The sequence below is a fragment of the Ixodes scapularis genome, unplaced genomic scaffold, assembly GCF_016920785.2.
Source record: "Ixodes scapularis isolate PalLabHiFi unplaced genomic scaffold, ASM1692078v2 PGA_scaffold5__190_contigs__length_132052651, whole genome shotgun sequence".
Taxonomy (NCBI): Eukaryota; Metazoa; Arthropoda; class Arachnida; order Ixodida; family Ixodidae; genus Ixodes; species Ixodes scapularis.
Genome location: NW_024609880.1, coordinates 116,034,211 through 116,060,320, shown reverse-complemented (window position 1 = coordinate 116,060,320; position 26,110 = coordinate 116,034,211). Strand labels below are relative to the sequence as shown.

Sequence of the window (26,110 nt, the reverse complement as noted above, 5' to 3'; positions counted from 1 at the left end):
TATACAATGTGTCCCAATAGTTAAGTTGTCTTCTGTTTTATTTCTTACGTGTACTGACCTCTTGAAACGTTACCTACGACAGAGAGAATTGGTTACCTACAGTGTACTTCTACAACTGGCATCTTGAAGCTTCTAAAATATTTGAATTAGCCGATGTTTTCAAGCATTTTGAATAGACTCGTTCAGAGATAACTTTGAAATGTCAACTTAAATAAAACAAAGTTAAGCGCGTTTTCGAGAAAACAAGTGTGTACCGCTCTTGCATTAAGTTTGAGAAAGAACTTAATCGATCATATTTATTGGTGTTTTGAATATGGAACTAGATGTTTCTGGATACGTGGCACATTTGAACGAGGTTGGAATACAAAAATGAATCCCAGTATACCGCATTTCCACAGTTCGTAATTTACTTCGATCCTACCAAGTATCTCTTGTACATTGCGTCTGGCCGCTTCTATATAATGTGCACTTCTACAGGTATAGGTATCATAGACTTCTCAGCCACATTTGCGGCGGCGTTGTGCTAGTCCGAAGTTTCTAGTTCGCCCTTTCAATGGAAAAATGCTGAGTGTATCCGCGTGTGTGGCAGTTCTCATGTAACCAGACCAGTTCACCCCTTGACCGAGAGATGACTGGTGCGCCCACGGCCGGAGTCTCTGCGTATCGCAGGCATTAAAACCGGACGATTGAGTCACCCCTATATTGATTTTACGGTTAGGTAATGAAACGGCTGAAGATATCGTTTATTCTTCCTATCAAGTAAAAGCAGCTTTTCATTTTTTTTTGTGCGCCGATAGAGTCACTTTGTGAATGATTGTAAACATAGTATGTTATTTGAATCGATTTCGATAAAAATATTATGCATTTATAAAACTTAGGATGCCTAACTGTACTGTGTTACCCTATAATCTATAATAAAACCAGAATTTCGCTGATATGTTGAAGGATAATTTATCATGTTCTTTATGTTTATACTTTGATATGAATGTTTCACAAACAGGATCACGAAAACTCGGCAGCCACTCACAGAAGTGAAAGGACTTGCCTATGTCATTAAATCATTATTATAAGTGTAGTTGTTATACCAACCAATTCTAAGCTCCATGCAGCACAGGTTTAAAAGTGCTCTAGCAGGTTAGGCAATTTTAATGAGCGCACAAGGCAGGACCATGTTATGCAATCACGTGAATCATGTTTTGATGTGGTGAAACCTGTACTCATCGGAAACAAATAAAATAAAGCAGCTCTGGACATTTATTTTGTGTGTTTGAAGGAACCGTTACCATACTAATATTCCCTGTATTGATGCACAGCCAGCTTGCCATTGGGTGTCCGCTTAGGCTTTTCTGAATTGAGTAATATTAGTGTAGCCTTCAGGAACAATATGAAGGATAATGGTCACCTCCTGAAATAGACGGGAAACTTAATTATACTCGCATTCAAATTGGAAAGCTACAGAAATACGCGTTTTGTTACAAATTTGGGACATCTATTTGTAAAAGTACCGGTTTACCCCACTCGTCAGGCAAAACACTGGGCGCGGAGGACAAATTACGGCTCTCAGATGATTAGATATACGCTGCCTGAATTGCTGAACCAGTTTTTAGCTAGTGAGTTGGATCTGATAAGGATGTCATTTAAGCAACTTAGAGAATATTTTGTAAGCCTAGATAGGTAAAATTCCAGTGATCTGGCGGTTTGTTTGATATTTCCAGGATTATTCAATCTTTTTTTTTATTTGTGTGTTGTGTGCGTATATTATCTACCCGTGTCGTACTTTACCATGAAATAGCATTTTTTCCAGTATCTCTGCTGTTGTGCCTACGTGGGGCCTTGTCAAGGAGTATTTCACAGCTTTTTCCCTCGAGCTCCACCATCAATGTAGATGGAAATAAAGGAATTATTACACGTGGAAAAGTTTGGTATTGCTGTACCTTTATCGAAGAAGGATTAAATCTGTGATATAAGTTCGAAGGCAGGACGAAGTGGTCTCCAGGCACCAGTTCCATGCGAATCCACATGTCTTGGGAGTCCCGCACGTCAAATGTACAAGTGCCCTGCTTGATGTAATGCACCTCCTGATAGGCATGTTTATGTTCGTGTCCTAAAGCCTCCAGCTTTATGCGAAAAGAAAAGATAATGCTCATTACTTGTGAAGAATTTTGTTGGAAATGTACAACTCTCCGAATTGCACGACTTCCATGGAAACGAGCTCTGAACTTGTAAATTATATAAGGATATCCCAAGAGCAGCCTAACCCTGGTTACAACATACACTTCAAGAACATTATTTACCTACAGCTGTAGTACTATTTTGCATTTAATGAATGCTTAAAAACAGCAAGGCGTGACTTATGAAGTTATGATGTTCACGCCTCTTGCTTTGATTTGTTCTTCAGCTTGCTCAACATGCTGCAATCTCAGTGGCTGCAGAGGGTTAATTAGATTATTTGAAATCGCCTCGCCCCGCGTTTCTGGGACTGTGACAATAAAGGATGAATTAGTCTTATACCAGCTAAGTTTAACGAAATTTATTTCGGGATAAAGAAAATAGGTGTTCATAAAAAAAAATAGGTTGTTACTGTCGAAATCACGTTCGGTTAGCTTATACTGAATAGAAATCGCACAGGAGTGCCGGTGAGGAAGTATTTAAAATCCGAAAGTTATAGAATACTGAAGATCCTGTGGCTGGAATATTTTTATGTCAGATACCTTCACGTCCCCACCTCTAAATATCAGGCACGTAAAGACGTTTAATTATGGGCTTCTCTTCCTGCCCCCTGATATCCTTTTTTTTACGTGACACGCAGATAGAAAAGAAATTAAAAAGAACCTTCTTACCGGTATTCCCTCATTGCTTCCATTAGGGTCCTTTACATATTCCAGTACAGTACGCCAGCCTGTCTCTTCCATTAACGCGTTGAGCTCCCTCTCTCCGTCTTCTATTCCGGAGGCCTTAGCAACAAAACGCGTGGGCATGTAAGCATTACTTATTGTTCTGGTACAAGGAAAATGACAGTAAAATATATGCAGCTTTCGGGGCGCGTCTTTTGCATAGATAACTGTCTTTAGAGGGATGGGGTTTTCTGCATAGGGAACAGCACAGGTGAGAATGATCATACAATCTTCGAGTTGCAGGAAAACGGATTATAATTACACAGCTATATCAATATTTATTACTTATTAATTTCATTTTGGGAATGTTTTTTTTATCTTTAAAATATATATATATATATATATATATATATATATATATATATATATATATATATATATATATATATATATATATATATATATATATAGAAAATATAGCGTAGGATGCCGAAGACTATAAAGTAATAAAGTCGCACTTCGAAACGTTGTTGGAGTTTTAAAGCATTTAGTGAGTCGACGTTTCGGCCTGAGACAGGCCTTCTTCAAGACTGGTTGCCAGAGTCGGTTACAGGGTTGTTTTCGCTTTCCCCACCCGGGCCACGTCACCTGTCAGATCACGTGTAAAAATGCCCAAGTAAAAGAGCCCAAGTGAAAATACGCTGCTGTACTCCCCCCACTCCACGCACGGCCGCAGCAGACGCCGCCAGCCATCGGAGCAAACCAAAGGCCACGTCAGACTTTGTGACCCCAGGAACGTCACGTGCGGAAGGCGCAGTAACGTTCACATAGATGGATCGGCCCAGATGGCCAGCAACGCACGCCGCGGAAGAACGCAAAGTCAAACAAAGCAAAAAAAAAAAAAAAAAAGGGGGGGGGGGGAGGAATGTAATAAGCGCACACAGTAAATAACGCCAAAACACATAGAAAATACCCATACATAGAGAAAGAATAGGTGAATAAGCACACAGAGTAAATCAATGCCAAAGCCCATAAACAAATCCTCTGCATTCAAAAAAAAAAAAAAAGCGCACCCATTAAAGTAGGCAAACGCTCGGCCGAAAAGCATAAACAAGTCTGCAAAAAAAAAAACAAAAAAAAAAAAATCCTAAATATAACAGTGTTAACCACAGTCCCAGAAAGGTACACGAAAAAATTACAGAAAGGTACACGAAAAAATTAAAGGGTTGAACGAATGCGATTGAATTAGCTACAGTCACTCCGCTACAGGGGGATCAAGGTAGATTGCATGCATAGATGACATTATACCTGGATCTTCATTAATACCGGCCCGGATTGAATTAAATTTGTAAATAAGATACGATTCTCTCTGCTCGCGATCACGGTTGCTTTTGAAATTGGATTGTAAAAATGTAACGTCCAGTTTGTCAAACGTGTGTTTGGGTAAAGCCATATGTTTTGAAAGGGGGACTTTGGGAAATGAATTTACATGCGCCCTGTGGTTGTTAAACCTCAATCGGAAAGGTGTGCTGGTTTGGCCCACGTACTGCTTACCGCAGGTGCCACATGTGAGGAGGTATATCACATTACTTGTGCTGCAGTTTAAGTTTCCGTGGATTATGTAGGTGAAATTGGAATTCGTACTCTCTACCGTGGTTTTAGGTGTCACGTGTTGACAGACATCGCAATTTGTTCTTCCACAAGGACGACTGCCAGTGCTTTCAGTGTAGGTTGTCTTAGACCTAACTATGGCGTCCCTAAGATTGCGTGAGCGTCTGTAGACCACTCTGGGAACGGAGGGGATAATTCTTGCGAGGCGTTCACTTTGTTGTAAAATGTTAAAATGTTTTCTTAATATGGGTGCGACATTCGGAGTCTTATTGTTGAAAGTTAGTACGAGGTTCGCCCGACGCTCCTCTGTCTGAGGGCTCCGCTCACTCAACAAGAGGCCACGATCAAGGACCTGTGCCTTATTGATCGCATCGTCTATGATTTTTTCCGGGTACTTCTGTTCTTTCAGGACTTGGCGTAATTGATCGGTGTTTATTTTAAAATCGTCGTTGTTGGAACATATACGTTTAAACCTATGAGCCTGACTATAAGGTATGCTATTTTTACAGTGCCGTGGGTGGCAGCTGTCGTAGTGCAAGTATTTCTGACGGTCCGTAGGTTTTCGGTACAGTTGAGTGGCCAATTTAGAGTCATTAATTAGCACTCTTGTGTCTAGAAAGGTAATTTCCGATTTTGAGTAACTATGTGTAAAAGAAATGGAGGGGTGCGCATAATTAAAAGCTCTAATGAACTCGAGAAGCTCTTCTTCCGAATGCGACAAGATAAGAAATATATCGTCAATGTATCTTTTATAGAAAAGTGGTTTAAGTGAACGCGATGCCAAAAAGTTGGATTCTAAATTTCCCATAAATATATTAGCGTAGTTAGGTGCCATCTTCGTTCCCATTGCAGTGCCGCTGGTTTGAAGGAAGAAACTTCCATTGAATTCAAAGCTATTTAACTCAAGCACCAGTTTCGAGAGAGTAGCCACGACATGCTTATCTGCTAAATCGTCACTCCTGTGAGCGTCGTACGCATTAACAAGGGCCTCTATGCCATCACTGTGGGGGATGTTCGTATATAAAGACGACACGTCCATCGTAACGAAAAAAGCATCTCTAGGGATATTAATTTTAGAAATTTCTCTAAGGAAGTGGTTCGTGTCCTGAATGTAAGATGGGAAGCTGGGTGGGATGTTCCTAATCAAGCTATCAATATAGCTAGATATTGGTTCGGTGAGGGTTCCTGATCCAGATATGATGGGACGGCCTGGGTTCCCTTCTTTATGAATTTTTGGTAGCATGTAAAATCTACCTGGCACGGCGTTTTTAGCAGTTAATGCCTTTGCCGCATTTTCGGTAATTTCCCCCTGTTCTACCAGCTGGCCCAGCTGCTCCCGTATGATGTCGGCATGTTGCCTGGTCGGATCGTTTCTGAGATGACAATAGAATTTTGCATCGTTAAGTTGTCTATTGCCTTCATGTAAGTAATCGCTGGTGTTAAGAATGACTATGGCGCCCCCCTTGTCGGCAGGTTTTATCACGATGTCGTCTCTCTCGCTAAGGGACCTGAGTGCCCTCCGCTCTGGAGCGGAGAGGTTGTAGTGGTTAGGCTGCTGTTTTCTAAATGCCGCTACGATGTCTTTCTGAACAGCATTAATAAAAATGTCTAAATGCCAGTTTTGGGAGTCCAACCAGTCGATGTGGATGAAAGAGCAGACGCGCCTTCGCGGGGCCTGTCGAAAAAGAACTCCTGAAGTCGAAGGTTGCGAGCAAAATTGTCTAGGTCTTGAAGCAAAGAAAATTCATCATATCGGCCTGTTGTGGGGCAGAAGTTGAGACCCCGCGAGAGGAGCGACGACTCGTGGGTGGACAGTTTTATGTTTGATAAGTTAACTATGTTAGTGGATTCGGGAATACAATTCTGCGTTTCTCGTTCGCACACTCTCCTCGGTGGATCCCGAGTGGGTAGTTCTACGTCTGATGAGCTAACTTCGTTATGGGATTCGGCCCTGCAGCTCTGCATGTTGCGCTCAAACACACCTGCCGGAAGAGGTCCAACATTGTCCCTAGTCAACTTGTGATCCTTTACCTCACTGAGCATCCCCCGTTTTCTCTCTTCAAACACTTTTAAAGCCACGGTTTCATGCTGTGCTAAATCACGATCGCGGAGTAAATTACGTTCGGCTTGTTTAACCGCGGCTGAAGCTGTTTCGCAATGTTCAATAGTTATCCTCACCAACTCGAGAGACGCGTTAGTGAGAACCGTATTCCATCTCTTCAGTTCGCTCTGAGACAGCGCTGTCATGCTAGGCTTCAAGGTAATTTGTAAGCCTTTAGGGGCGATGCGCGCGTCAAGGTAATATTTAAGGTATGCGGCATGCAAATCGTGGCGTACTCTTTTGTCAGCTAATTTTCTAAGTTGTAAAAAAGTCCGAGATGGCAAGTTGTCGCGGTCTGCGTGGGTCTCACTCAGTACAGGGGGAGCTCGGGATGTGTCCCGCGGTGGTCGTCAATCCCGCTGGGGACGGACAACGTCGCCGAACGTCCTCCGCAGGTTGTATCTGGGTGGAAGGGTGGGCCTAGGGATTCGATTCACGCGCCCCGCAGGGCGGGTCGCCAGGGCGGGACGCTTGGGGTTGTCCTCCGACGACGGAGGGGTGGCGTTTGCCGACGAGCCGCAGGCGAGTCCATGGTCCGACTGTTCGAAGCACTCGGGGACGACCGCCGAGGACGGGAGCGGCGGGAACTCTGCGAGACCGCCGCCGAATCCAGGGTCCGGCAAGTCCGCCGGGACCGGGCGCCGAAGGTGCAACAATGTATGGGCACAGTCGTCCGAAGGAGCGGCATCCCGCAGGGGGCCCGCCGCCACGCTCAAGTCGGGGTCGTTGGTGGTCTCTCGAGAGGTGGCCTGGTCCCGCCACATGTGAGCTCCCCGGCGGTGACATCGCTGGAGTAGTCGGTGCACGTTCCACGCTAGGTAGGACACGCCGGCGAAACTCGCGTGTACGCCATCCGCCGCCATCACAAGGCGTATAGGAAGATGGTCGAGGCAGTGATCCAGGAAGAACGTGTTAAGTGTCTGGTGGCACAGGTGGCGGAGGCCACCGTTGAAGCCCCGCGCCTTCGAATTGAACCTTGCCACGTAACTCCAGTTTGAAGAGCCTCGGCGCCGGTTAGGAGCACGAGGCAAGACCAAGGTTACGTACACGTTTACGATGTCCGGACGTTGCTCGCGAACCAGTTTTAACAGGTTACGGTACCTGGTTAGTGCCAAAGAGACGCCGACGGTGGCGAGGTCATTCGTCCCCAGGTGCAGGATGAGGCGATTGACACCTCGGGGCACGAAGTCCAACAGATGCCTGGCGTCCATGATGCACGCTCCTCGTTGGGAAATGAAGGCGGGCGATTCCTCGTTGCACGGGTCGAAGTGGTGGTGTAAATATTTAACTTGAGAGTCCCCGATAATAGCGGTTGTTGGAGCATGAGTTGGAAACTTCCAACCAATCAACTTCGAAGTGGCGCGGTCGGCGTCCATCGTAAAAATAGACAAAGAAAATATAGCGTAGGATGCCGAAGACTATAAAGTAATGAAGTCGCACTTCGAAACGTTGTTCTGCCCCACAACAGGCCGATATGATGAATTTTCTTTGCTTCAAGACCTAGACAATTTTGCTCGCAACCTTCGACTTCAGGAGTTCTTTTTCGACAGGCCCCGCGAAGGCGCGTCTGCTCTTTCATCCACATCGACTGGTTGGACTCCCAAAACTGGCATTTAGACATTTTTATTAATGCTGTTCAGAAAGACATCGTAGCGGCATTTAGAAAACAGCAGCCTAACCACTACAACCTCTCCGCTCCGGAGCGGAGGGCACTCAGGTCCCTTAGCGAGAGAGACGACATCGTGATAAAACCTGCCGACAAGGGGGGCGCCATAGTCATTCTTAACACCAGCGATTACTTACATGAAGGCAATAGACAACTTAACGATGCAAAATTCTATTGTCATCTCAGAAACGATCCGACCAGGCAACATGCCGACATCATACGGGAGCAGCTGGGCCAGCTGGTAGAACAGGGGGAAATTACCGAAAATGCGGCAAAGGCATTAACTGCTAAAAACGCCGTGCCAGGTAGATTTTACATGCTACCAAAAATTCATAAAGAAGGGAACCCAGGCCGTCCCATTATATCTGGATCAGGAACCCTCACCGAACCAATATCTAGCTATATTGATAGCTTGATTAGGAACATCCCACCCAGCTTCCCATCTTACATTCAGGACACGAACCACTTCCTTAGAGAAATTTCTAAAATTAATATCCCTAGAGATGCTTTTCTCGTTACGATGGACGTGTCGTCTTTATATACGAACATCCCCCACAGTGATGGCATAGAGGCCCTTGTTAATGCGTACGACACTCACAGGAGTGACGATTTAGCAGATAAGCATGTCGTGGCTACTCTCTCGAAACTGGTGCTTGAGTTAAATAGCTTTGAATTCAATGGAAGTTTCTTCCTTCAAACCAGCGGCACTGCAATGGGAACGAAGATGGCACCTAACTACGCTAATATATTTATGGGAAATTTAGAATCCAACTTTTTGGCATCGCGTTCACTTAAACCACTTTTCTATAAAAGATACATTGACGATATATTTCTTATCTGGTCGCATTCGGAAGAAGAGCTTCTCGAGTTCATTAGAGCTTTTAATTATGCGCACCCCTCCATTTCTTTTACACATAGTTACTCAAAATCGGAAATTACCTTTCTAGACACAAGAGTGCTAATTAATGACTCTAAATTGGCCACTCAACTGTACCGAAAACCTACGGACCGTCAGAAATACTTGCACTACGACAGCTGCCACCCACGGCACTGTAAAAATAGCATACCTTATAGTCAGGCTCATAGGTTTAAACGTATATGTTCCAACAACGACGATTTTAAAATAAACACCGATCAATTACGCCAAGTCCTGAAAGAACAGAAGTACCCGGAAAAAATCATAGACGATGCGATCAATAAGGCACAGGTCCTTGATCGTGGCCTCTTGTTGAGTGAGCGGAGCCCTCAGACAGAGGAGCGTCGGGCGAACCTCGTACTAACTTTCAACAATAAGACTCCGAATGTCGCACCCATATTAAGAAAACATTTTAACATTTTACAACAAAGTGAACGCCTCGCAAGAATTATCCCCTCCGTTCCCAGAGTGGTCTACAGACGCTCACGCAATCTTAGGGACGCCATAGTTAGGTCTAAGACAACCTACACTGAAAGCACTGGCAGTCGTCCTTGTGGAAGAACAAATTGCGATGTCTGTCAACACGTGACACCTAAAACCACGGTAGAGAGTACGAATTCCAATTTCACCTACATAATCCACGGAAACTTAAACTGCAGCACAAGTAATGTGATATACCTCCTCACATGTGGCACCTGTGGTAAGCAGTACGTGGGCCAAACCAGCACACCTTTCCGATTGAGGTTTAACAACCACAGGGAGCATGTAAATTCATTTCCCAAACTCCCCCTTTCAAAACATATGGCTTTACCCAAACACACGTTTGACAAACTGGACGTTACATTTTTACAATCCAATTTCAAAAGCAACCGTGATCGCGAGCAGAGAGAATCGTATCTTATTTACAAATTTAATTCAATCCGGGCCGGTATTAATGAAGATCCAGGTATAATGTCATCTATGCATGCAATCTACCTTGATCCCCCTGTAGCGGAGTGACTGTAGCTAATTCAATCGCATTCGTTCAACCCTTTAATTTTTTCGTGTACCTTTCTGTAATTTTTTCGTGTACCTTTCTGGGACTGTGGTTAACACTGTTATATTTAGGATTTTTTTTTGTTTTTTTTTTTGTTTTTTTTTTGCAGATTTGTTTATGCTTTTCGGCCCAGCGTTTGCCTAATTTAATGAATGCGCTTTTTTTATTTTTTTTATTTTTTTTTGAATGCAGAGGATTTGTTTATGGGCTTTGGCATTGATTTACTCTGTGTGCTTATTCACCTATTCTTTCTCTATGTATGGGTATTTTCTATGTGTTTTGGCGTTATTTACTGTGTGCGCTTATTACGTTCCTCCCCCCCCCCCCTTTTTTTTTTTTTTTTGCTTTGTTTGATTTTTCGTTCTTCCGCGGCGTGCGTTGCTGGCCATCTGGGCCGATCCATCTATGTGAACGTTACTGCGCCTTCCGCACGTGACGTTCCTGGGGTCACAAAGTCTGACGTGGCCTTTGGTTTGCTCCGATGGCTGGCGGCGTCTGCTGCGGCCGTGCGTGGAAGGGGGGGAGTACAGCAGCGTTTTTTCACTTGGGCTCTTTTACTTGGGCATTTTTACACGTGATCTGACAGGTGACGTGGCCCGGGTGGGGAAAGCGAAAACAACCCTGTAACCGACTCTGGCAACCAGTCTTGAAGAAGGCCTGTCTCAGGCCGAAACGTCGACTCACTAAATGCTTTAAAACTCCAACAACGTTTCGAAGTGCGACTTTATTACTTATATATATATATATATATATATATATATATATATATATATATATATATATATATATATATATATTACTTTTTTTAATTTGTTATAATTTAAGAAAAAAAAAACTGAAGGGCAGCAGCGGCGAACTTCACGCTTGGAAACTAATTCGTTATGGAATACGAAATCAAAGGAAATGCCAATGATACATATTAAGTGGAAAATAAACATTACAATGTAGACCATACGCGAAATGCACAGTGCCATCTATTGGGGCGCTGAAGGACATTATCCGTCTCATCAGCTGGTTTTGGAGCTAGCAAAGGCCAGGGCGCGAAAGCGTAGCTCTGGAGAATCGTTCGATCGCACAAACACTTGCGCAGAGAGAGCGCTTTCGAAAACCAGGCGCCAGCGCCCGTGCCTTTGACGGCCCTCAAAGACAAATTTTTATCTGATGTGTGCGTCCAGCATGCTTGTTGCGGAGAGAAACCAGCGACCGGTTGAACGAAGTGCACGTATCTGCGCAAAGAGAGCGTGAAACACTACTAACTCTTAGCTAGCAGCAGGTGTGGGAGAGGATCCAAGACGGTGAGCAGTAGAACTCAAATTGCTACCGACAACGCTACGAAATTGAGAAACAGCAGAGGAATCTCGCCGCAACGAAGACGGCAGATCACAGAGTGTTCCCAGACGTCCGAACAATAGACCCATGTCACCAAGCGAACTGCGTAGGAGCGCGCATTCCGGAAGTGGTGTCGCCGCCATGCTACTTGTAGTCATCCTTTCCTGGCTTCCCTGCTACATACGGAGGCGCGTACGTACATCATCATAGATTATCATTTGGCACGCCCCGGTATCACCTTGATTCTCTTATGTTTTTACTTCCTAAGATTGTGTTGTTTGTGATGCCTTACTTTCCTTAGCAAGTGGAGAAAAGCAGTTTAAGTCGTCTTATCGCTTTAAATCGCTTTTTGTCTGCTTCGTCGTCGTCTGCTTCTCCGTTTTCGTGAGCGCGTGAGCTGACTGCGGTTCACGGGGTAATCCCGCTGCGACCGCGGAAAAAAACAAAACAAAACAAAAAAACTACTCGAGCATTGCGAGTCCACGGACGTCTCAATTACCTTGCAAACAAGTGAACATCTAGTGCAATAGCAAAGAACAAGAAAATTCGAGGGACCATCGGCTCGGTGAAGCACCACGGAACAGCATGAAATGTGATGAAAAACTGAGCTTGGTGGTGCTGAGTCTTGTGCATAACGTTTAATCAGCCATGAAGTAAGAGGAGCTAAATAGACTTTCTCGGTCAGGGATAGTTTTCTAAAAGTTGTTTCATTCTGGTTGACAGCCTGTGCGACAGAGTACAGATGAACAGCGGGAGAAGCCTGCACATAAAGAACTGATCTACAGAAAGGCCATGCCTGACGGGCCGTAATAATTGGCATCTATCAAAAAAAAAAGCAACCATGCCAGATACCTGAAAGCTTGGGGTGGAGATGATTTTTCGTGCACAGTTTCTATTCAGTTTAACTTTGTTTGGGCAAGATCCGAACGCTAACAGTCGCCCGACGGGGGAAGCTTTTTTTCTGCGGTCTCGACTGGTGCTAGTGCAGAATGAACCAGTAACACCAGCCTAATAGACCACCACAAAATGAATGAGGTTGGTTTGTTACATTTTTGGTGGTAAGTACGTGTTGCACTTCTAAATTGCATTATGTAATCTTTTCGCGTTGGTATGAAAAAAAAAATGAAGGCTGCTTCCGAAAAAAAGTTGTTTTATATCAAATGGTGCATATCGGGAATCGCTGCTCTTTCTTAGTGATTGTCCTGATCTTTTGAAGCACAGTTGTGCTTGAAATATGTCGTCGCAATAACAGTAATAACCACCAAAATACACCGAGCAAGAAGTGTTTTAAAAACGGCCTCCGCAAAGCAGTGCGGAGGTCCTATTTGAGATAGACCAATGAATAGGCCGCTACGGAGCAAATGTTCAGAGAGATTCCAGCTTACGGAACACTTAGATAGATAGCTCTATGTCTCTATGTCTCGTGCCCTGTAGTCTTACATATTTTAGCTGACGTACAATAATTGGATATAAATTATGAAGCAAATCGCGAAAGAAATCGTAAAACGCTATTTTTCCTGCCGCTCTGTCCGGCTCTGCCGCTCTGTCCGGGGAGACATAATATCCGAGGCCTTTTTGCCTGGTGCGGTTATTATAGCTCCGTGGCGCACACCATGTGAAGCCACCGATTGAAAACCATGAGTAAACACCTGGCTAAAAGTCTCGTGCTAACCCGAAAATTTCCAAACGCCCGGCGTACAATGCGCGCCGAGGCGGCCGAAAAACTGGGGAGAACTACAGGTACCAGAATGCACCGCGGCAGCGGTGGCGTCGCGCAACTCCTCGTGAGATCGGTCTATTTCGCATCTCTACTTAAATGGCGTGTTGAAACATTTTATACATTTTTACGTATACATCTTATGTTTGATAGTTGAAGGCTATATTAGCATATTATTATAAGATGTATCCGTATAAGCTTACATAATCTGTCATAAAGGACCACCCTATAAATTGATTGTGTATACTAGGAAAACCGACGGCCCCTTGGTCACAGACAACTTCATATCCCATGTCAGAAATTCCCACCTCAAGAATAGAAAAATGACCTCGTAATATGTAACGTGGTCGTAGCGGTTCAATTGCAAAATAGGATTATGGTGAACTTACGCTGTACGTCCTGATGTTTAGGGATTCATACAAGTCCTGGGTTGTCAGCGTGTGGCAGCTTTGACCCAAGTAGCACGCCCTCATCACGAGGCCGAAACTCAAGTGCGTCTAAAGCGCGATCCAAACCAACGCTTCTTTTTGCGCCTGTAGGTCGTGCGGCTGCGGATGTGACGCATTTCCAGACGTTTTTGCTGTTTCCGGGCGCGCTTTCTGAGTCAGAACCGTGCGCTTTGGTTTGGACGGGCCAGCTTCGGGCCAGCTTCGGGCGAGCGCGCACGCGCGCAACAGACTGGCCGCCCAGGCCAGTCTGTCGCAGCCAGAAGGCGGCGAGAGAGAGAGAGAGAGAGAAATCGCGTTGTTATGTTGGAAGAGAATAAAAGTGGGGGGAGGAGAGGGCCAATTCTGAATGCGCACCGGGCGCTTTTGTCACTTGCTCTGAGAAGGCGGCGAAGAAACGCGGAGCCGGAACTAGCTTGCCCTCCACCGATTGGCCGGGACACAGGAGCGCCCTATTCGCGACTCCAGCGACCTATAGGGGGCGCCACCACCAAACAAACATGGCGGCTGGGTCCAGGTCGCGTCGGCTTGGCCGGGCCGCCTGAACGGGTGGTGCATTCAATTTGACATATTTTCTTTTGTTTAATGTCCAATTTTATAGGCATTTGAACTGAGACGGTTAAGTGTAGCCGGTGCACATAAACTTGCCGAGCATAGTTTTGTTTTTCCGGTGTTTCGGAGACTTCGTTCAAAACCGAAACTATGGGCTCCGGAGAAACGGTAATAGACTCTAATTAGTTTTGATCATCTAAGGAAAGCGGCGATGGCTACAGAATTGTTCCACCGAGGGTAATTTTTAGCTAACTCGCATGCCTCGACCATGCGACCTATCTGTCCGAGAAATCGAGCTTTTGTGCTTATCCGCGTTTAAGAAACAGCTTCAGTCGTCTGCTCGGTCAACAACACAGGCTGCAGGAAAATTACGAAAATTAACCACGCGCTTCTTGGGCCAAGGAGCATGTTAACCCGCTGGCGCTTCACTAAGCAGCTGATACTCGTATTTCAATTCAGGTTTTAGCAGCAATCGAGAAGTTATTTTGACGAGTGGGTAATGCATTTTATTACGTACTATGGTCCCACTAAAGCGATATTAGTATATTTTTCGGGCTGAAATATGAACTTAGTTGACTAGCTATCAGCTGACCTGCTGAATAAAAGTATATTTGAAAGACAGAGAGATACTATGCTTAAACTTAGCCAAATGGTTCTAGCCGGTAGCACGGAGACGAATGCAAACAAACTGAGGAGAGTCTTCATCGGAGATTCACTCAGAACCTCTCTGCATTGAACTTGACTTCGAATCATGAACGGATAAAATGAGTATATATATATATATATATATATATATATATATATATATATATATATATATATATATATATATATATTTTTTTTTTTTTTTTTTTTTTGTGGCCGGTCAAACTGAGCAACGTAGACGTATATTGCTGTGGCTTCGACGGGGGTATAATATAAATATTAGAGGCGCGATAGATCCTAATGCCGTGGCAGCTTCTAACTTTGCGAGACGCGTCCCCCACCTTTTGAAAGCAGATAATTTCCTCATTAATCATATGCAACGAGAAGGTTTTCCTAAATAATGTAATTGCGAAATTCGCCCAACTCCTTCAGTGTGGTCCAGAGGCTTTTTCGGCGAAAAGCAGCCAAGATGAATAGCCAACGCACCGGCCGGCGTGGGGGGCTTAAACTTGAAGCTAATCGAGCAACACCAAACTTAAGAAAAGCAGCTATCGAACCTTCCCATCCAATTGACTGCAACATTGGTGTTCCCCTCCAGTGAAACACCTCGTCTGTCGTCCTTAGTCCACTGTTCTACATCCTTATAAAGAAACCACTTATTAATTACCAAGTAGTCGTCACTTTGAATGTGATTCAAGACAGACAAGAAATCAAAACGTTTTTCCGTGATTCCTTCCCACCCAAAAAATCGATAGCACGCGACCATGTGTTGTGGAGTAAACGGGCTTTCAAACACGTGGTGGAAGGAAACAAACTACTGAGGCTTCACCACACTAATAAACACCCAGGAAACCTTAAAAAAGAAAAAAAAAATCGGATTTTCGTTAATTTACATTGTTCGCCACCGCGCCGACAACACGTGTCCGCGAAAGCTACCAGAGACGCGGAGGGGCGCGGAGCGACTTGGACCGGCTGGTTCCCGGTTTTCCCGCTTGGCGGCGTCCGTTTTGCTGGAGTCGCGAATACGTCACCGCGCGTTTTTGTGCGCGTTGAGAAAGAAGTTGAAATTATCCAACTTTTTTGTGCGCGCCCGAAAGGAGCGAAGAAGTGGCGCGACGTCACGAAAATGCGTCACATCCGCAGCCGCACGACCTACAGGCGCAAAAAGAAGCGTTGGTTTGGATCGCGCTTAAGCCAGAACGAAAGCATGAACCTCCTTAAATTTGCTCCAACCTTCGTAAAGCAAAGCTAAATATCCCAATTGTTTGCAGAACAGAGCTCGCGTCATTGAACATACTTTTTGCAAACGTGAAAGAGCAGCAATAGAAAATAGATAAAAGAGTTAACGCTGACTCCATTTTAGCAGAGGTCATGGCAGGCTGCACCTGCAGCTGTTTATTGCTTGAAAAAGAGACCACGTGCGAACTGCAGTTGCGCAACTTACGTGGAGCGAGACAGGCCTTTGGCAAGTGGTACTATTCAATTGTGTGTCAATACACATGCAATGTTTATACAGCTACATTACTTTCCAGATGAATGCGACACGTCAGTCCGGTTGTCGCTTCAGTTGTACAGTTTCAAGAAAAGGGAATTTTAAGGGCCCTGTCGCGGCAGGATTGTAAAACTTCATGGTCTTGTATCACAGTACTGGCGCTAGATTTATATTAAAATGTTCAGTTAAACATGATAAATAAAGTGGTCACTGGCCCTGTTCATAGAAGATCATACACGCTAGTCCGGGCGTTTTTTTTTTTTTTTGTTAATTTTTTTTCTGTTTCTTTTCAACATGGTGTGGAGAACGCAACAAAAAAAGATTTTAAGAAAATAATATTTAAACAGAATAGCAATTTTGAGTGCGAAAGAACGGCATATTCGATTTGTGAAGTTTTTGCTTATGTCACGTTTAATGACACCTACTACGCAAACTATAACTGTCAGAAATCTTGACTGTTTTGCTCTTAATTATAATAGAGAGAGTAATATTGTCACGTTCCTGAAGTGACGCTTAAAGTGGAAGACGAAGAAGGGGAAAAGCTCGAGCACAAAGGAAAAGAATGAGCTCGCGAGAGACATTCGACGACTGAACCTGAAGGGCGGCAGCTGACACGGCTCCGCTCCAGGTCTTCTCGCCACCATCGAGCCGGAGCGACGTCGTGCTTGCTGCTCGCACCAGAGGCTCGGAGCATTGGACTTTGAGCTCGAAGACGGACACGAAGGAGTGGCCTCGCAACATTCCTGTCAACCCAGGCCGCGCACCTGGTTGGTCAAGCGACACCATCGAACCGGTGCTGGGTGGCTAAGAGCTCCTAGCAAGCTTGGACCCACACCGGTGACATCGAAGAACAAAGCCTGGTTCCGTCCCAAGCAAGATCGACGCTCGAGACTGTGAGTGTTCTCAGCTGCGACCGAGACTGACTGTATCTATTTAACCACTCTATTTTTGTTCTTTCGCTTCTGCTTATAATTTATTTTCCTGTTCTGTTCTTTGTTGTGCTTGTGAGTAAATTAATCTTCGTTCGTCTACTTATGTGTCGCTTCGTCTTTCGACTTTCCCTCGTCCCCTCGGAGGAGCATGACAATTGGCGAGCTTGCCAGGATGATGGCCCATTCTGACGTCTTGTTCTCCTGAGAGGGAGAGGAGCTTCGGAAGGCGAAAGGCATCCAGGGTCATGGAGGTAGAGAGATTAACGGCTGTCGGAAAGGAACTGGGCTATGCTGGGCCAGAGTTGAAGAAATCTGTAGACTACGAAAGAGCATGGATGGGAGAAGATGACACACTCAATGAAGTAACGAAACTCAGGGAATTCTTGGAAATGGACGAGGTGTCACCTAAGAAGTGGCTAGAAGGTCACCTTTCGTTCGTAAAGCAAGAGTGGGAGCTGGAATGTGAAGAATGGGAAAGGCTATGGCAAGAGACGGAGAATGGAGGTGACGGAGATTCCTTAGAAATGCAGGAATGTAAAAGAGAGACGGCCGCACGACTGTCGCGTCTTCAGGCAGAATCTCGTAGCCTGAAAGATATGATCGGGCTTTTGGAAGCCATAGTGACTGCGGCTCAAGATGCAATGTGCGCATCAGTTGAAGAGCGATCCGTTGATGGGAAATTTGAGGATGACTTGATAACAGTCCCCCGTAGCCTGGGTGCAGACACAAAGGCGTCTGCCAGGGAAATGAGATTACTCGGGGAGGCTTCGAAACCTTACGGAGGTTTAAGCTGCACCCCAGAAACGGCGAGAACTGAGATGCCGAGCGTGCAGGACGCAACCAATGCATTGTGGGTGGGGCTTCTAGCCGCTGATGCTTCGGAATTCCGACAACGAGATAGCGGCAAAAAGTCCGAATTAAAAAAATGTCTGACTGAATCTCGTCGAACGAAACGCAGCGTTGTTCCTGCGAGAGGACCACAGAGTCAAATGTCTTACCTAGTGCAGATCAGAGGAGGGCGGAGAGAGCGCTTCATGGTACGCAAGCTTCGACACCGAACAGGAATCACTGGGCTTGGACAGGACGCACGCCAGATAAGCAGGAGTCAGAGACGAATTGTCCAGAAGATGCGGAAGCAAGTTCGGATACAAAAATAAACCGGAAGCCCTAAATGCTCAGAGGTTGAGTCCGACCCTGCTGAGGCCAGCCTAGCACAGAGTGAGTGTGACGCCAAAGCGCGGTTAGATCCTGTGCCGAGCTGGTCAGCTCGAAGGCCCAGGTTGGGCGGTTAGCTAATTTATATTTAGAATGCCAATTTAATACTGACATTTTGACAGGACACTGTACACAGCATGTCTGTACCGTTTGCTGCGAGTCATAAGCTGCTCCGTTTTTGTTTGTTTTTCGTCTTTCGATTTGGCACTTTTGGCATGGCGGTTTCAGCGTTTTCCTTTTAAACTTTCACTTGGTAAGTGAGTTATACGTGGTATTCGAACTCTAAACAAACTTCGGGTTTTCGAAGTTTCGTGATGATACTTCGCTACTTTCAGGCCAGTTATTTGGGATCAAGTTTGTGATTTTTTGTTTTTTCTTCTTCTGGGACTAAGCGTCCAGTAATAACTTACATTATAAATTTAAGTTTTTTTTTGACATTTCTTCAACCAGGGAAGATATCACCGAATCGTAAACTCATTGCAAGGATTCAAGTGGTTTTTGTATGGTAGGACGTTCCGAGTCCAGACCGCCCATCAGCCTTTGGAATTTTTGAACAAAGCCAAGCACACCAACAGTCGAGTGATGAGATGGAGTATGACGCTACAAGATCAAAGTTTTCATGTAGAATACATTAAGGGTAGAGACAACATGAGGGCTGACTTTATGAGTCGCGTGTGAGGAGTCGTGTCTAGCGTATATAATTTACCAGGGAGCTTTGAGTCCATTTGGAACAAAGTTAGAGCAAAGTTACAGAAAGGTTTCCAGAAGCAGACGTCTGGCCCAAACTTTCAAAGGATAAACTGTTGAGCCTGAACGAGTGTTATGAACAGTGTAAGACTGGTGCGAATATCAAGGTCTCATTTTGTTTTTATGTGTACGTTGATGTTTGTATGCGTGTGTGTGTGGTGAGCGTTGTGAGGAAGACAAGCAACGTCAACGACGTCATGCACATATCATCAGAACTTTGACGTTTCTTCGCCTCAATTTGTGAGGCCCTTGAAGAAGGGGGGAGTGTCACGTTCCTGAAGTGACGGTTAAAGTGGAAGACGAAGAAGAGGAAAAGCTCGAGCACAAAGGAAAATAATGAGCTCGCGAGAGACATTCGACGACTGAACCTGAATGGCGGCAGCTGACACGCCAACGCTCCCGGCACACCAGGCTTCGCTCCTGGTGAACCCTGGCTCCGCTCCAGGTCTTCTCGCCACCATCGAGCCGGAGCGACGTCGTGCTTGCTGCTCGCACCAGAGGCTCGGAGCATTGGACTTTGAGCTCGAAGACGGACACGAAGGAGTGGCCTCGCAACATTCCTGTCAACCCAGGCCACGTGCCTGGTTGGTCAAGCGACACCATCGAACCGGTGCGGGGTGGCCAAGAGCTCCTAGCAAGGTTGGACCCATACCCGTGACATCGAAGAACAAAGCCCGGTTCCGTCCCAAGCAAGATCGACGCTCGAGACTCTGAAGCGTGTTTCACATGCAACGATTTTGGCCCTAGAGCGACGCGATTTCTGCCGTCGCAGCGCTCGTGCCCCTCAACAGCTGGTGCTGGCCAGAGCGCCGCGACGGCAGAAATCGCGCCGCTCTAGGGCCGAAACCGCTGCATGTGAAACACGCTTGAGTGTTCTCAGCTGCGACCGAGACTGACTGTATTGACTGTAGCTATTTAACCTAGGGTGCCTTCATGTGCGCTTTGCTTAGGGTGGTGGCATCTCGCCATTTTGTCCCACACGTTTATTTTTATTTTTTGTTCAGAAGCGCGTGAAAGAGCGTGGCCCTGCACGCGTTTGTGGCGTTGACTGAGCTATGGCGACATTTTGTTTTCGTCGATTTCTTTGTATTTTCCCCGTGAGCGCGTGCTGTCGGCATTGGGTACTACAAAGGGTGGCATCACCCTAAACAAAAGGACATTGAGGCACCCTAATTTAACAATATTTTTGTTCTTTCGCTTCTGCTTATAATTTTTTTTCCTGTTCTGTTTTTTTTTTTTGTGCTTGTGAGTAAATTAATTTTTGTTCGTCTACTTATGTGACGCTTCGTCTTTCGACTTTCCCTCGTCCCCTCGGAGGAACATGACAAATATGAAGTGAAATATGTGCAGCACTGTGGATATTATATATTTCGGGTAATAAATTCGCAAATATGCTCCTTTGGCGGTTTGTCACTAGATTTCTGAGCCGTTTCCGACAAACATTAAATGGCTAAAAAAATAAAATATATGTCGAAAATTCTTATTAAAATGTGCTTTCGATATGATATATACCTAATTGTTTTATCTGAAAGATTGCAATTTTTATGTATTGACCAGCACGTGAGCATTGGCTTGCGGTGTAGGAAGGGCTCCCTGTGCTTTTCTTTTTCCACGTGGACCCTTCTGGTCGACGACTGAAGGCTCGGTAGCCGGCGATGTGAAGCTCTGGCACTCGGGCTTCCTGTAGTAGGATCGTGCTGGGGAGGTTGGCGCTTGCTGCCACCCGTTTTCTTAGTTCCGTACCTTGCTGTCGGTAGGAGCGACAATTCCACTGTAATACTCTTAGTCCAGGGCCGAAAGGATCCGTTGGCTGGCCGGTTAGTGCAGAGTCAACGCGGCCTCTCCTGCTGCCTACTGCTGGGTACGACGTCTGCGTGGGGGGCGATGAGGAAGGTTGCTATAAGTGCTGTGAGGTTATTGATTTTCTCGATTGTTGCAGCAACAAGCGTTACGGTTTGCAAGATTGACTGCTCGATGCGCGTTGGGGATGTATCGTGTTTCTGAGAAGTGGGTTTCAAGGCGGAGGTTTTTACATTTCGTCGTTGTGGGCGTGCATTAAGGCTCCTTGTCCTGGCCATGTACTGTGCTGACGGTGGTGGAGGTCTAGGTGGCGGGACACGATCAGGATTTGTTTGGAGACCCAATGGGGTCGGGCGCGACCACGCCGGGGCACGCGGAAGCAACAGGGTCTTTGGAGACTGCTTTAGTGGCGGTAGTGAGTTGAGGGCCGCCCACGCATCCTCCGTTTCACTATGGTCTTTGGCAAAGGAAGGTGGAGGCGGTTTGGCGTACAGCGTTGTCCGTTGTGGCTGTTGCCCCCTGCGCTGTGGCGGAGCAGCCCACCGCTTACGACGTTGTGCTGAGGCCTTTTGCACCCTCGAACAGGAACCGTCGGCCGCGAGGTGAGGACCCCCACATATGGCTGCACTGATGGGGTTCGCGACAGCCCTCTATCTCATGGCGGTGGGGTGGTCTTCCGCACACACAAATGGCCTGCGCTGCTGGGCACACGTCATGCTGGTGGCCAAGTTGGTGGCAGCGAGTGAGCATGATGGCCCTTGCTCTGAAGGGGACCACTTTTTTGTGGTGGAGGCGATAAACCACTTCTTTGGGAAACGTGGAACCCTCAACGTTGGTTACAACAGCCCTCCCTTCTCGATCCATGAGCCTGGCTGCCAGAAGTTTATGCGTATGGCACGAGAGTTCTCTCAATAGGTCCTCAGGCGAGTCTAATGGACCGGTTCCGTAAAAAACTCACCGGGCCCATCCTTCGCGCATTGATCCGTATGGTCTGAAATTAATCTTGTTTATACCAAAATTAATTTCGGTGATTTGCAGTAACTTTGAAACGATAACTGGTTAGCAGGTGTCAACTGCGATTAGATTGCACTTAGTATGTATTCGTATGCGACATTTCTGTGACAGGGTCCCAGCCGCTTTGACAACACGTCGTTGGATCCGTGTGTGCGGGGCGATGCCGCGTTTATCCCGTGAGGTGGGTGCAATATGACGGTGCGGCGTTCTTCCCTGGCTCTCAAGGAGAAGGTTTGTCGTGCGTGCTAGCTGGGGGCGGTTAAGGTAGGGGTCCACGAAGGTACCTGGCGGCGGCGTTTACACGATGCCGGAAGCGTCATGGCATCGCGTAAATTTCACCATGACAGAGCTACAGGCCGCAAAATTCTCAATCACAAAGTTGCACGGTGCCCCGGGACCCGACATGATAACTCTTTCAGCCATGCGCAAACTTCTAGAAGCGGCTGTGCAAGAACTCATGGGCGTTTTAAATAGGGCCTGGGACATGGGTCAACTTTTCGACCCCTGGCATCACGCCGCGGTTATACTTATCCCCAAGCCCGGCCAAACCCTTAGTCGCCTTTCGGACCACCTCATGCGGCCCATTTCTTTGACTTCCCATGCCCGAAATCTCATGGGGAGGATGGCTCTGATGCGGCTAGAATGGCACGTTGAAGCCAGCAACGTCCTCCACCCCAGGCAGACCGGCATGCGTGAGGGACTCAGCCCGCAAGACTCGCTCGCCCTCCTCGCTGAAGAGCTCACGGGCGCACCTTCAGCACTTCGGTCGGCAGGGCCCAAGCATCACCAGCTCGTCTCGGGCTGGGGGTCCCACAAGGCGCAGGGCTTTCACCACTACTTTACAACCTATTAATGGCAGACTTGAGTTACCGCCACGACGAGCTTCCCAGTGTCCGCCACTTAATTTACGCGGTCGACATCACAATACGGACGACGGGCGGCCCAATCGGTCCACAAAGCGATGCGGCCCGGAAAGCCCTTGACGTTGTCCATCGGTTCCGTGTTGAGGGCGGTCTAACTTCTTCACCAGATAGGAGGCAATACGCCATCTATGGAAACGCCACCGCAAGCCGTGAGGCGGCCTCGTGTATTGAGCTGAAGTTCGGGAGCACCGTTATTGACGACACCAACGTGCTGCGTGTCCTCGGTGTGGAATTCTCCACGCCCGAACCGCCTAAGACATCGCTGAGCAAGATCAAAGCCTCGGTCAACCATATGCTCCACCTCATCCGTCGCACTACATTCAAAGATTGGGGCGCCGACACCCACACTCTACGCATGGTGGTTCGAAGTCTGATCCAGGACAAAATAATCTATCGTGTTTTCTGGTGGGTCTCACCAGAAAACAACATGAAGCCCTAGAGCTTCTAAAGCGGCGTGCCATGCGCATAATCACGGGCCGTCCGAACTTTACGCCGATTGATGGGCTTCAAGCTCATGCAGGCCTCCACACCATTGGCGATGTGCTGCACGAGGCACGCCTCGGGCGGCACCTCCGCCTCTCAAGGTTCACACCCGGCGGCTCCAATCTCAGGCTTCTCGGTCTGCCGCCCGTTGAAGGGGTTTCCCCACACAGTTAAAGTTGTCCACCTTTAAGGGCGTAAAACGGGTGTTGTAGCAACTCACACCCTCGGCTACACCCTTTTAACACCCTAAATTCTAGAAATACACCCTGATAAGTTTACCGAAAGAGGTGCTGTTTCGTGTTACACCCTGCATATAGCGAAGGATGTGAGAGGGGTGTAGAAGAGGGTACTAAATAAATATTATGAAATGGTTTTGGAAAGCTTATATATGGCCCTGTTCATAATGTACGGGTAAGATTTCTGCTTGAAAAGCAACAGTTGTTAGCAGTCTAGTTTGTTTTATAATGTCAGTTGTAATTCATGCATATAGCTGATAATAAAGTGCCTCTGTTGCATACAATTTTTATGTTTGCAAGCAAAATTTTATATGAGTTCATATTTAATATTTTTACAAATCACTCCATTCTCAGAAATGGGAAACTAGGGTGAAATGCTCAATACTAGCATTTTTTACAAATATTTATTGATGGAAGTGTACAGGAAGAAAATCAGTTAGTCTCGGGTTTATATCTGACAACATGCAATCAAGATATAGTAAGAATGTTTAACAAATATTTATGACATGCTGCTAGAACCTGTCACATGACCATGTCAACCTGGGTAAATTATTCATTTCAGAATATAATGACATGCGCAAAAACGCACACACATAAAGAGGCAAAACCCATAATAAATTAGTCCGAGGCATACCATACAAAAATGGTCTATGGTCGTCTATGAGAAAATTCAATGGCAGGCTATCACCCCCTCTAGCTTCGCATGGTCGGCCTTAGAAATTTATAAATACAGCTGCAGCCAGCTATAGAAAAGTTTAGGGCCCTGTGTCTAAAGACTGGGAACCAATCAATCTTTTTTTTCCGCCTCTAGTAAATTCTATGATCCCTAGTCTAAAGACTGGGAACCAATACATTTCCTTTACCCACCTAAAGAAAATTCTGTGGCCCTGAGTCTAAAGATTCAGGGCTATGTTTCAATAACAACAACAACAACAATAATAATAATAATAATAATAATCAATAAGTTAGTGTGTTAACTGTGTCCAGGGACATCCAATTGTTCTTCTTGCTGGCGCAGTGCAATAGAACGCACAAACAGACGCTTGCACGCTCGCAGTCACACACATACACGCGCGCATGCACGTACACAGGCATGCACACGCGCAAACGCCCGCCCGCGCGCAGACGCACACGCACGCAACGAACAAGCAGAGAGGCGCACACGCATGCACGCGAACGCATCCACTAGCGCGCGCATAAACACACGCACGCGCATGCACGCACACACACGAAAAAAAAAATACGACGAAGGAAGTGTTGCTTGAGTTAGTTCGGTTTGGGTTTACACAAAAAAGAAACAACCTAAAGTTTTAATGAAACCTAAGATTTACTCACTTTCTGTAATGTTTTACAATGTTATTGCAGTGGCATTGTTATTGTTACTAATATAATAATAATTTGCTTAGTATCGTTCTGAAGAAATAAAAATAAAAAAAAGAGAAAGAGACTCTTGAAGACTGCGCAAGACCATCGCTATTGCAATTAACTTCCCTTGGGCTGCCGAACTTGAATGGTCGTTGGAGTTCCGGAGGGTTCGGGAATCTCCTTTCTTTTTTACGTTGTATACGTTTTAGCGGATGTTTTGGATATCTTCCTTATGAATACCGTGTCCAAGAATAGCAAGCAATGACTAAGAGCTGGGAGACGCTGAGTCTTGCAAACGCCCGTAAGTTCAGGACAGCACGGACGACTCGTGCAAACGCCGGTAAGGAACTTTCTTTTGTTTCTGCGAAGTGGGCTGCTGTTTCAAACTTTGTCGTGTACCGTGTGCTTGCTAAGCTGTGCTTTATTTTAACTATGCTTCTGTCCTGTGTTATTTTGTTATTTGAAAAGAGCGTATTTTCTTCAAAACCTGTGTCTCGCTCAGCAGTGTGAGAAGGATTCCCGCGCGGCGGAACCGTGGGCATGTTCTGGGCGCCGTCCAACGACGCTCCTCCGACGACGATTTTGCGGTGCGTTCAAGTGTTGTCTGAGGGACGTTCAAGCATTCAATCACCGTCCGAAAGTATTAATCACAGGTCATGCTAGTTCTGACTTCTTGTACCAACAGCCGCTCGCCACCGATTTGTTTAAAAACGAGGGAGCGAGTAGAACTTTACAAGAGCGAGCAGCATGACTTTTTTGCCTAAGCTAATGCCTCTGCCGTGGAGACGTGCGGTCTCTTCGCGTTTGCCGAAGCGGCGCACTTTCCAAGTTCACGATTGTGTGATGTAAAAAAAAAGTTTGGATGTAAAAACTTTACAAGAGCGAGCAGCATGATTTTTTTTGTCTAAGCTACTGTCTGTGCCGGGGAGACGTGCGGTGTCTTCGCGTTTGGCGAACCGGCACACTTTCCAAGTTCACGATTGTGTGATGTAAAAAAAAAAGTTTGGATGTAAAAACTTTACAAGAACTAGCAGCATGATTTTTTTTTTT

At 46.0% G+C, this 26,110-nt stretch overlaps 1 protein-coding gene across 1 annotated transcript; it reads right to left on the bottom strand.

Annotated features, from left to right (window-relative positions):
• Window positions 1-1,336: 1,336 nt before the first annotated feature.
• LOC115313418 (1,2-dihydroxy-3-keto-5-methylthiopentene dioxygenase-like) lies at window positions 1,337-22,006 on the bottom strand. Its single transcript, XM_040214324.1, has 5 exons — window positions 21,998-22,006; window positions 13,600-13,707; window positions 2,841-2,954; window positions 1,935-2,117; window positions 1,337-1,405 (listed from the first exon to the last, which is right to left on the bottom strand). The coding sequence occupies exons 1-5, from the start codon at window positions 22,004-22,006 to the stop codon at window positions 1,337-1,339; spliced, it is 483 nt and encodes a 160-aa protein (XP_040070258.1).
• Between the last annotated feature and the right edge of the window lie 4,104 nt (window positions 22,007-26,110).